Raw genomic sequence first — 12,234 nt, forward strand, 5'->3', positions numbered from 1 at the left:
TAGCGCTGTCTCTACAGAACTGAAGCCCATGTTGTTAGTTGTTTTCCCCTTTAGTATTTTTTTCCACAACAGAGGCGCACAATGCCAGATACTCACTATCCCAGCTTACTTTGCTGATTTGGACAGTGGCATGTAGGGGAAAGATGATTTTCAACTAAAGAAAAAATGGACATTTTGTTTTTGGATTTTAAAAATACTATGCTTAATTTTTAGAAACCTGTTCAAGACAGTTCTTCATTCTCCATACTCCTAAAGAGTGAAAGTGATCTGAGTGATGAAAAACAATGGGTAGTTTACAAATTATTTCAGTTCCTCTAAATGATCATTAGCAGCTACAGAATCATCTCCCTAGTTATGTTTAGTTCTGAATAACATCTAATTATTATAATAGCACTTAACTTTGCTCCAGGAAATAGTTATGTACTTTCATGTATTAAGTTGCTTAATCTTCAAAACAACTCTGTGAGGTACCCGTTATTATTGTTCTCTAATATAGAGGCAGAAACTGAAGTAAAGAGTTTTTTTTTTGTTTTCTTGTACTTTTTTTAAAATAATTTTTATTGTGCTTTAAGTGAAAGTTTACAAATCAAGTCAGTCTGTCACATATAAGCTTATATACGCCTTACTGCCTACTCCCATTTACTCTCCCCCTAATGAGTCAGTCCACTCCCTTCTTCCAGTCTCTCCTTTTGTGACTGTTTTGCCAGTTTCTAACCCTCTCTACCCTCCCATCTCCCCTCCAGACAGGAGATGCCAATACAGTCTTAAGTGTCCACCCGATACAAATAGCTCACTCTTCATCAGCATCTCTCTCCAGCCCATTCTCCAATGCCTTCCATGTCTGATGAGTAGTCTTCGGGAATGGTTCATGTCCTGGGCCAACAGAAGGTCTGGGGACCATGACTGCCGGGATTCTTCTAGTCTCAGTCAGACCATTAAGTCTGGTCTTTTTATGAGAATTTGGGGTCTGCATCCCACCGTTCTCCTGCTCCCTCGGGAGTTCTCTGTTGTATTCCCTGTCAGGGCAGTCATCGGTTGTAGCTGGGCACCATCTAGTTCTTCTGGTCTCAGGATGATGTAAGTCTCTAGTTCATGTGGCCCTTTCTGTCTCGGGCTTATAGTTATCGTGTGGCCTTGGTGTTCTTCATTCTCCTTTGCTCCAGGTGGGTTGAGACCAATTGATGCATCTTAGATGGCCGCTTGTTAGCGTTTAAGACCCCAGATGCCACACTTCAAAGTGGGATGCAGAATGTTTTCATAATAGAGTTTATTATGCCAATTGACTTAGAAGTCCCCTTAAGCCATAGTCCCTGAACCCCCGTCCTTGCTCCGCTGACCTTTGAAGCATTCAGTTTATCCTGGAAACTTCTTTGCTTTTGGTCCAGTCCAGCTGAGCTGACCTTCCCTGTATTGAGTATTGTCCTTCCCTTCATCTAAAGTAGTTCTTATCTACTAACTAATCAGTAAATAACCCTCTCCCACCCTTCCTCCCTCCCCCCTCTCGTAACCACAAAAGAATGTGTTCTTCTCAGTTTATACTATTTCTCAAGATCTTATAATATTGGTCTTATACAGTATTTGTCCTTTAGCATCTGACTAATTTCACTCAGCATAATGCCTCCCAGGTTCCTCCATGTTATGAAATGTTTCACAGATTTGTCACTGTTCTTTATCGATGCGTAGTATTCCATTGTGTGAATGTACCATAATTTATTTAACCATTCATCTATTGATGGACACCTTAGTTACTTCCAGCTTTTTGCTATTGTAAACAGTGCTGCAATAACATGGGTGTGCATATATCTGTTCATGTAAAGGCTCTTATTTCTCTAGGATATATTCCAAGGAGTGGGATTTCTGGGTTGTATGGTAGTTCTATTTCTAACTTTTTAAGAAAACACCAGACAGATATCCAAAGTGGTTGTACCATTTTACATTCCCACCAGCAGTGTATAAGAGTTCCAGTTTCTCTGCAGCCTCTCCAACATTTATTATTTTGTGTTTTTTGGATTAATGCCAGCCTTGTTGGAGTGAGATGGAATCTCATCGTAGTTTTAATTTGCATTTCTCTAATGGCTAATGATCGAGAGCATTTTCTCATGTGTCTGTTAGCTGCCTGAATATCTGCTTTAGTGAAGTGAGTGTTCATATCCTTTGCCCACTTTTTGATTGGGTTGTTTGTCTTTTTGTGGTTGAGTTTTAACAGAATCATACAGATTTTAGAGATCAGGCGCTGGTCAGTGATGTCATAGCCGAAAATTTTTTCCCAATCTGTAGGTGGTCTTTTTACTCTTTTGGTGAAGTCTTTAAATGAGCTTAGGTGTTTGATTTTCAGGAGCTCCCAGTTATCTGGTTTCTCTTTGTCATTTTTGGTAATATTTTATATTCTGTTTATGCCTTGTATTAGGGCTCCTAACATTGTCCCTATTTTTTTTTCCATGATCTTTATCGTTTTAGTCTTTATGTTTAGGTCTTTGATCCACTTGGAGTTAGTTTTTGTGCATGGTGTGAGGTATGGGTCCTGTTTCATTTTTTTGCAAATGAATATCCAGTTATGCCAGCACTATTTGTTAAAAAGACTATCTTTTCCTCAATTAACTGACACTGGGCCTTGGTCAAATATCAGCTGCTCATATGTGGATGGGTTTATATCTGGGTTCTCAATTCTGTTCCATTGGTCTATGTGCCTGTTGTTGTATCAATACCAGGCTGTTTTGACTACTGTGGCTGTATAATATGTTCTAAAATCAGGTGGAGTGAGGCCTTCCACTTTCTTCTTCTTTTTCAGTAATGCTTTACTTATCCGGGGCTTCTTTCCCTTCCATATGAAGTTGGTGATTTGTTTCTCCATCACTTTAAAAAATGTCATTGGAATTTGGATCGGAAGTGCATTGTATGTATAGATGGCTTTTGGTAGAATAGACATTTTTACTATGTTAAGTCTTCCTATCCATGAGCAAGGTATGTTTTTCCACTTATGTAGGTCCCTTTTAGTTTCTTGCACTAGTACTTCGTAGTTTTCTTTGTATAGGTCTTTTACATCCTTGGTAAGATTTATTCCCAAGTATTTTATCTTCTTTATTTTATCTTCTTGGCGGCTACTGTGAATGGTATTGGTTTGGTGATTTCCTCTTCAATGTTCTTTTTGTTGATGTAGACGAATCCAAGTGATTTTTGTATGTTTATCTTATAACCTGAGACTCTGCCGAACTCTTCTGTTAGTTTCAGTAGTTTTCTGGAGGATTCCTTAGGGTTTTCTGTGTATAAGATCATGTCATCTGCAAATAGAGATAATTTTACTTCCTCCTTGCCAATCCGGATGCCCTTTATTTCTTTGTCTAGCCTAATTGCTCTGGCTAGGACCTCTAGTACAACGTTGAATAAGAGCGGTGATAAAGGGCATCCTTGTCTGGTTCCCGTTCTCAAGGGAAATGCTTTCCGGCTCTCTCCATTTAGAATAATGTTGGCTGTTGGCTTTGTATAGATGCCCTTTATTATGTTGAGGAATTTTCCTTCAATGCCTATTTTGCTGAGAGTTTTTATCATGGATGGGTGTTGGACTTTGTCAAATGCCTTTTCTGCATCAATTGATAAGATCACGTGGTGTTTGTCTTTTGTTTTATTTATGTGGTAGATTACATTAGTGGTTTTTCTAATATTAAACCAGCCTTGCATACCTGGTATAAATCCCACTTGGTCATGGTGGATTATTTTTTTGATATGTTGTTGAATTCTATTGGCTAGAATTTTGTTGAGGATTTTTGCATCTATGTTCATGAGGGATATAGGTCTGTAATTTTCTTTCATTGTGGTGTCTTTACCTGGTTTTGGTATCAGGGATATGGTGGCTTCATAGAATGAGTTAGGTAGTATTTCGTCCTTTTCTATGCTTTGAAATAGCTTTAGTAGTAGTGGTGTTATCTCTTCTCTGAAAGTTTGGTAGAGCTCTGCAGTGAAGCTGTCCGGGCCAGCTTTTTTTTGTTGGAAGTTTTTTGATTACTGTTTCAATCTCTTTTTTTTGTTATGGGTCTATTTAGTTGTTCTACTTCTGATTGTGGTAGTTTAGGTAGGTAATGTTTTTCTAGGAATTCATCCATTTCTTCTAGGTTTGCAAATTTGTTAGAGTACAATTTTTCATAATCTGATATGATTCTTTTAATTTCAGTTGGGTCTGTTGTGATATGGCCCATGTCGTCTCTTATTCGGGTTATTTGTTTCCTTTCCTGTATTTCTTTAGTCAGTCTGGCCAATGGTTTATCAATTTTGTTAGTTTTTTCAGAGAACCAGCTTTTGACTTTGTTAATTCTTTCAATTGTTTTTCTGTTCTCTATTTCATTTAGTTCAGCTCTAATGTTTATTATTTGTTTTCTTCTGGTGCCTGATGGATTCTTTTGTTGCTCACTTTCTATTTGTTCAAGTTGTAGGGACAGTTCTCTGATTTTGGCTCGCTCTTCTTTTTGTATGTGTGCATTTATCGATATAACTTGACCTCTGCGCACTGCTTTTGCCGTGTCCCAGAGGTTTTGATAGGAAGTGTTTTCATTCTCGTTGCATTCTATGAATTTCCTTATTCCCTCCTTAATGTCTTCTATAACCCAGTCCTTTTTGAGCAGGGTATTGTTCATTTTCCAAGTATTTGATTTCTTTTCCGTAGTTTTTCTGTTATTGATTTCCACTTTTATGGCCTTGTGGTCTGAGAAGATGCTTTGCAATATTTCGATGTTTTGGACTCTGCAAAGGTTTGTTTTATGACCTAATATGTGATCTATTCTAGAGAATGTTCCATGTGCACTAGAAAAAAAGTATATTTTGCAGCTGTTGGGTAGAGTGTTCTGTATAGGTCTATGAGGTCAAGTTGGTTGATTGTTGTAATTAGGTCTTCCGTGTCTCTATTGAGTTTCTTACTGGAAGTCCTATTTTTCTCTGAAAGAGGTGTGTTGAAGTCTCCTACTATAAGTGTGGAGGTGTCTATCTCACTTTTCAGTTCTGATAAAGTTTGTTTTATGTATCTTGGAGCCCTGTCATTGGGTGCATAAATATTTAATATGGTTATATCTTTTTGGCCAATTATCCCTTTAATCGTTACGTAGTGTCCTTCTTTATCCTTTGTGATGGATTTAACTTTGAAGTCTGTTTTTTCAGAAATTAATATTGCTACTCCTGCTCTTTTTTGATTGTTGTTTGCTTGATATTTTTTTTTTCCATCCTTTGAGTTTTAGTTTGTGTCTCTAAGTCTAAGGTGTGTCTCTTGTAGGCAGCGTATAGATGGATCGTGTTTCTTTATCCAGTCTGAGACTGTCTGTCTCTTTATTGGTGCATTTAGTCCATTTATATTCAGTGTAATTATAGATAAGAATGTGTTTAGTGCTGTCATTTTGATGCCTTTTTGTGTGTGTTGTTGACAATTTCATTTTTCCACTTTTTTGTGCTGAGACTTTTTCTTTGTAAATTGTGTGTTCCTCATTTTCATAGTAATCGAATTTATGTTTGCTGAGTCATTATGTTTTTCTTTGTTTTTATTTTGAGTTATGGAATTGTTAGCCCTCTTTGTGGTTACCTTAATATTTGCCCCTATTTTTCTAAGTAAAAACCTAACTTGTTTCATCGTATATTGCCTTGTTTTCCTCTCCATATGGCAATTCTATGCCTCCTGTATTTAGTCCCTCTTTTTGATTATTGTGATCTTTTACATAATGAGAAGTAAAGAGATTTTATGTGACTTGTCTAAGATAATACAGCTGTTAAGTGGGAGCAAGGATTCTAACCCAGACATACTGGTTCTTGAATAGTATTTCAGTTGATTTCCATTTCCAGATTACCAATTTAATAACCAAAAAAACGCAAACCAAACCCATTGCCATCAAGTCGATTTCGACTCATAGTGACCGTATAGGACAGGGTAGAACTGCCCATAGTTTCCAAGGAGCGCCTGGTGGATTTGAACTGCCGATCTTTTGGTTAGCAGCTGTAGCTCTTAACCCTTACCCACCCGGGTTTCCTAAGTTACTAACAGTGGGTAGAAATAGAGTATATGTGTATTTACAAGTAGATTTAAAATATATACCTCATTAGCGTATTTTGTAGCTTCTGCTTAAAATTAGTATATTTAGTTCATGTTGCTACAATCAAATGTAGAACCTTTTCTTAGATATTTAAAATGACAAACAGTTCAACAACATGTTAATTTGATTTTTTATACTAAAAAATATTGCATAGGAAATAAAACCCAAAGGCCTCATTTAGGAGGCAATTTAGATAATGACCGTAATGCAGATGAAAATGCTTCAAACTATTTATCAATAGAATTTATAAAGTTCTGACAAGCCCACATGGGTAGAAGTAGCTAATAATACTTTACATTTTTAAATATGTATCCTCTATTTGTGGAGATACATCATTTATTAACTGCATTAATCATTAGGCATATCGTTGAGACGTGCAATAGTGAAATGGATACTCAAACAGGCCAGGTTATTTTGCCTTAATTCATAACCAAACAGAGTTATTACCCAGGTCACGTTGCTCTTAATTGACCTCTGTCATCTAGATCTCACAAATACATGTTAGTCCTAGAAAGAAGTGTGTGTATCCCCAGAAACACTTAGTTTTTAAATTTTAAACATACAGTACTTTTTAAAAAAGAAATTAGCATTAAAATTCTCTTTGTATTATCCACTTAAAAATTCAGCTTACTATTAATATTTCAAAGAGAAATAGAATAAGAAAATCAGCTTTGCTCTGTGGTTTTGTGTGTAATATTAGCCAGTTATACAGAACTCGAGTATCACTTTGGGTAGAGTAGGAAATACACTAGAAGAAGAGTTAAAAGGATCCAATTACCAGACTTGACTCGGATATCGAGCAGTTTTTAAAAGATTTTCTGGGCCTCTGTTTCATTATATGAAAATAAGGAGTTTGGTTAGATTTGAGTTGCATTGGGCTGTTGCCTCTATGCTGTGTTCCTAATGGTTGAGTCCAGACTTTTCTCTCAATCCTTTTTCAAGGTGTTGTGTGCCAAGTGACTACTATAGTCTGCTAGAATTGATTCCAAAGATGAAACAAACCTTATAGGATTGAATGTAATGTGCGGTAGCTCCTCCCCTCCTTCTCCTTTCTAAGGTTTTACCTCAGAAACGAAATGTATTTGAATTTTTAGAAAATCTCTTGAGAGGCACTTGGTCAATGAATTTATTTGAAAATAAACTACAGTTCAAGAAGACAAGCCTGAAAATTCAGTTAATAGTAGTCTTGCATGCTTATGGAAGCCCTCTGATTAAAAAAAAAAAAAAAGCCCTCTGATAGAATCTGTGAAAAAGAAGGTGACAGCATTTCACATAGACTTGGTCACTTTTTCTGGAGGCATAGCTTCAGAATTAGAATTGTTGGTGTTGTAAACAAGCCTTTTAACGATGACTTTAAAAGCAGTACTCTTAAGTGCTTCCCAAACTATCCAGGTCAAGGACCCCCCCAAAAAAACAAACAAACAAACTTGTTGCTGTCGAGTGGATTCCGATTTATATCGACCCAGTAGGACAGAGTAGAACTGCTGCATAGAGTTTCCAGGGAGTGGCTGGTGGATTCAAACTAGTGACCTTTTGTTTGCAGCCATAACTCTTAACCACTATGCCACCAGATCAAGGACCAGATTTTTTTTTACTTTCCTATTTGTTGCAGACTGATACTTTTGTAAACTACAATAAAAAATGTATTATTAGAAAAACAATGTTTAGAAAGAAAGGCCTACAAGTAGAAGCCCAGGATTCAACCTACAAAATTACTCTCCCTAATTGCTTTGAAAGTTTCTAAAGCATTCTCTCAATTTTTGCAACAGTTTGTAGCGTGGCACCAGCCAGAAATTACTGAGTAGTACTCCTGCAAGTGGTTATGTTCTAGAAGTTACACATATATGTATAGAGGATCATTGAGAAAATTCTCTTTCCTAGCTTTATGAAAATTGTGACATGGGGGAGAGAATGGTCCAAGTTCAACTGGCCACTTATTTTTAAGTAAAGCTTTATTGGTACAGAGATGCACCCACTCATTTATGTAATGTCTTCGGAGGAATTGAATTGTTGGAACAAAGACCATGTGGTCTGCAAAGCCTAAAATATTTATTCTCAGGTTCTTGGCGGAAACATTTGTTAGTCCCTGCTTTAGATTAAAAAGTAACAATTGAGGATGACAGCTATTTATGTATTGCTTGTTTCCTGTTTTTTTCTTACTATATTTTCTTCGTTTAAATGTATTATACATGTTGTTGCTTGACTTTTTTCCTGTAGTCACTGATGTACCTCAACTAAATTTGAAGACAAATGAAGACAATGACTGTATCAGCAAAGATCAAATAAAGAAGAAAAAAAAGCATAAAGATTATCAACCCAACTATTTTCTATCCATACCGATCACCAACAAAGAGGTGCTTTTTTTTTAAAAAAAAATTATTTTTACTATAAAGTTTTATGGTAAATTTTATTTAAGATTCACGAAATGCTTGTAAATTCACTTGTTCTCAGCTTCTGAGAGTCTTTGGTGGCATTTTAGCTGGGCTATACAGGGACTATTCCTATTTAAACAATATTGTTGTCGTCAGTTGCCCTTGTGTAGACTCAGAATCATGGCAACCTTTCGTACAACAGAATGAAACATTGCCTGGACCTGTGTCATCCTCGTAATCACCAGCATGTTTGAATCCATCATTGTGGCTACTGTTGTGCCAGCCAGTCTCACCAAGGGTCTCTCATGGCCTCGTTGGCTCTCTGCTTCACAAAGCATGTTGTCCTCCTCTAGCAATTGATCCCTCTTGATGACATGTTCAAAACAAGAGACTCACAATGTTCTGTTGTAATTCATAAGATTTTCATTGGCAAATTTTCGGAAGTAGCTCACCAGGTCTTTCTTTCTAGTCTGTCTTAGTCTAGAAGCTCTGCTGAACCCTATCCATTGTGGGTGACCCTACTGGTGTTTGAAATACGAGGTGGCTTAACTACTAACATCATTGCAACACGCATACCACCCCAGCATGACAAACTAACAGATGAGTGGTGGATTTAAACAGTAGGAATATATTTGAACAATAATTTTGAAAAAAATCTTATTTCAGCAATCATATTTAAACAATAATTTTGCAAAAACTACTTGAAAAATTGTTGCCAGGTGGTGTGTCAAGGTTTTGTTCACTATACCCAAGTAACCCTTCAGAAGCAGAGAGCAGGGACTAGGTAGGAAAAGAGGATTCTGAAATCTCTGCTGTAAAAGTACACTGGGGGTGTTTTGCTGTTTAGCCCTGTTGAGATAGTGATTATTGCAACATAGTTTCTTTAAAAATTACTCATTATTGTATTAATTTAATATTGTGTGATATACTTGCCAGAAATCTATCAAAGATCTGGAAAATGCAGTATGAAGAATAGAAAAGAAATGGGACCAGCTAATTGGTCCACACTGAGAAATACTTATGTGTGGTTGAGGAGGAAAACTGCAGTAGCTCATTAAAACTGTTAGAGTAATGAGGTAGGAATTATAGTGCCTCAGGAAAGAATACTCTCTTGGAAGACTGGCTGTTTTTACATCTTGGCCCAATTTAAGAGATAGATCTGAATTTCTGTTTGATCTTGGGTTGTAATTTTCTTTTTACCTGGCATATTTTCAGGTTGCTTCTCCCCTTTTTAACTAGAGTGTCTTCAGTTTGGTGATTGCTTAAAAAGTTAAAACATAGAATTACGGTATGACCCAGCAATTCCACTCCTAGGTATATACCCAGAAGACCTGGAAGCAGAAACTCAAACAGATAGTTGTACACCAGTGTTCACTGCAGTATTATTTACTAGAGCTAGAAGGTAGGAATACGCCAAGTATCCAACAGTAGATGAACAGATAGACACAATGTGGTATATCCATATAATGGAATATTATTCAGCCATAAATGAAGTTCTGACACATGCCATGGTTTGATGAACCTTAAAAGCATTGTGCTGAGTGAAATAAATCAGACACAAAATGACAAATACTGTCTGATCCCACTTATATGAAATACCTAGATAAGCCAGATGCAGAGATAGAAAAGTGTATCTAGTGGTTCCCAGGGGCTGGGGGAGGGGAACGTGAAGTTATTGCTTAAGGAATGCTGAGTTTCTGTTTGGGTGATGAAAAAAATCTGGAAATGTAGAATGGAGATGGCTGTACGACATAATAAATATGATGAATGTCACTGACTTGCACACTTAAAAATTGTTAAAATGGCCATTTTTTTTTTACATATGTTTTACTGCAATTAAAAAAATATAAGGGCAAAAAAAGAAAAAATAAATTCTGTTGGGGAATTTGGAAATACCTAGTTGGTAAGACACTGTTTAGCTGGGGAGAGACGATACATAAAAAGAGAGAAATTACCTAGTAATACCAGATTTTAGAATTTGGTGCCATAATGAAGCATGTTCTGCCTTTATTGTGTGTATTTGATTCTTATGGTGCATTAACAATACAATAGTCCATGAAAGTGTTTATGTATTACAGAGTTTAATGTAACTGATGATTATATATTAAAATATTTACAAGTTATTTGGATAGGTTTTCTCTGAAGTTTAGGATCACGTGTACATATAGAAATTAGAAGAAAGCAAGAACCAGAGGGTGGCACTGTTTTAGTCAGCAGTTAGACGGAAGCCGGGTTGTAAGAAAACTGAATGTTAAATAGATGAAGAGACTTCCCTCAGGACACATGATTTGTAATTGGAAGAAAATCCAGGTTCTTTATTTTGATTTGTTGCTTAGAGATTTTCCCATCACAGAGTCTCTCAATAGGGATGTTGTTTGATAAGCACTTCTATATATTGCTTTAATTAGGCTATTCGTTTTATGTTTCTCCCTTCACGCCTCTGTACTTTGCTCCCATGGTAGACCAAAAACCAAAACAAATCTGTTGTTGTAGAGTCGATCCTCACAGGGCCCTAAAGGACAGCGTAGAACTGCCCCATAGAGTTTCCAAGGAGCGGCTGGTGGATCTGAACTGCTGATTTTCTGGTTAGCAGCCTGAGCTCTTAACCACTGCACCATCAGGGTTCCTCCCATGGTAGACTAGACAACAACTCTGCATTATCCTCCTTCACCTGTTCCTATTCCCATTCTCGCCTTGTTCTGGCTTCTCACCTGTTCCAGAGAAGATTGGTGGGCTGATGTTGTGGTGGGATAAAGTAGGTGGGGAAAAGGACAGAGTGGAAAGAGGACAGAGAAATTTTTTCCTTCCACTACTTAGTTCTGGTCGATGATAAGATTTGGGTCACAAGGGTGATGGAAAGGAGATGAGAGAATACTGTCTGCCACTCTAGAATTCACCCTGCAAGCTTCTGTAGGCTTTGTTTCTGCCTTTCAGCCTCTGTGAGGGTGTGTAGATAGTGGAAAGAGGGCAGGCTTTGGAATCCCACAGGCCTTGTTAGAACGCCAGCTGGGTCACCAACTTCCCTGTGGTGAGGTTACCTACTTTCAATGAGTTTCAGTTTCTTCAGGTATGAAATGGAAATGATAATACCTACCTCAAATGATTTTTTTCTAAATTCAAATCTGGGTGTGTCATCTACCAGTTTATACACTTCAGCATTTTCCCATTAATAGTAAGATAAAGACAAACTCCTTACCATGTTTCATGAAGTTCTGTTAGTGCTGCCTTCTCCACCTCAGCCAGCATCTTCTCTTCTGTCTCCAGTATTCTTGCTTGAGCCCCTCTGGCCTTCCTTGAACACTGCCACATTTCCTCCACCCTGGGGAAAACATTATCTGGCTGAAAGTTTCTTTCTTCCCTTGGTTTTGTTAATGCCAAAATCTCGGCTCAAACCTCTCCACCCCTGACCACCCTGACTCGGTTACGCTCCCCAGTCCCCAGCTAAAGGCTTTCATAGATTTCCTTTTGTCGTTTGTCATCTTTGCAACTTGATGTTGGTTTGTCTTCCTTGAAAGGCTTTTAGCTCATTCCCAATACCTTGAAAAGTGCTTGGCTGAGAGTAGTCACAAAAAATGCTGACATTCCAGGACCTAAGAGGTGTTTCTGGCATACCAAGTTACAACTGGAACATTTAATAACAATAAATACAGTGTTACAAATGCTGGCTTTATAATAGAGATTCAACAGCAGTTATTTGTTTTGAGGGGGATATGATGATTTGTAATAGTGGGGAATGTAGTTTCAAATGACCGTGAAACCAAATAATTTAATGTTTCCCTCTCAAGAGGCTTATTTGTAGT

At 37.3% G+C, this 12,234-nt stretch overlaps 1 protein-coding gene across 8 annotated transcripts in view; it reads left to right on the forward strand.

Annotated features, from left to right (window-relative positions):
- Window positions 1-12,234, forward strand: part of AKAP7 (A-kinase anchoring protein 7) — a 158,991-nt gene that overhangs the window by 21,154 nt on the left and 125,603 nt on the right. For 7 of the 8 annotated variants that reach the window (XR_007519279.1, XR_007519280.1, XM_049900819.1 and 4 more), the window contains one exon: window positions 8,280-8,416. The exons of the other annotated variant lie outside the window; for it this stretch is intronic. Coding sequence is in view for 4 of the 7 variants with exons in the window: in XM_049900819.1 (XP_049756776.1) it covers window positions 8,280-8,416 (137 nt within the window). In the remaining 3 variants the exon portion in view is untranslated. The remainder of the gene's footprint in view (window positions 1-8,279; window positions 8,417-12,234) is intronic. 8 annotated transcript variants of the gene reach the window in all.

This window comes from Elephas maximus, chromosome 1, assembly GCF_024166365.1.
Source record: "Elephas maximus indicus isolate mEleMax1 chromosome 1, mEleMax1 primary haplotype, whole genome shotgun sequence".
Taxonomy (NCBI): domain Eukaryota; kingdom Metazoa; phylum Chordata; class Mammalia; order Proboscidea; family Elephantidae; genus Elephas; species Elephas maximus.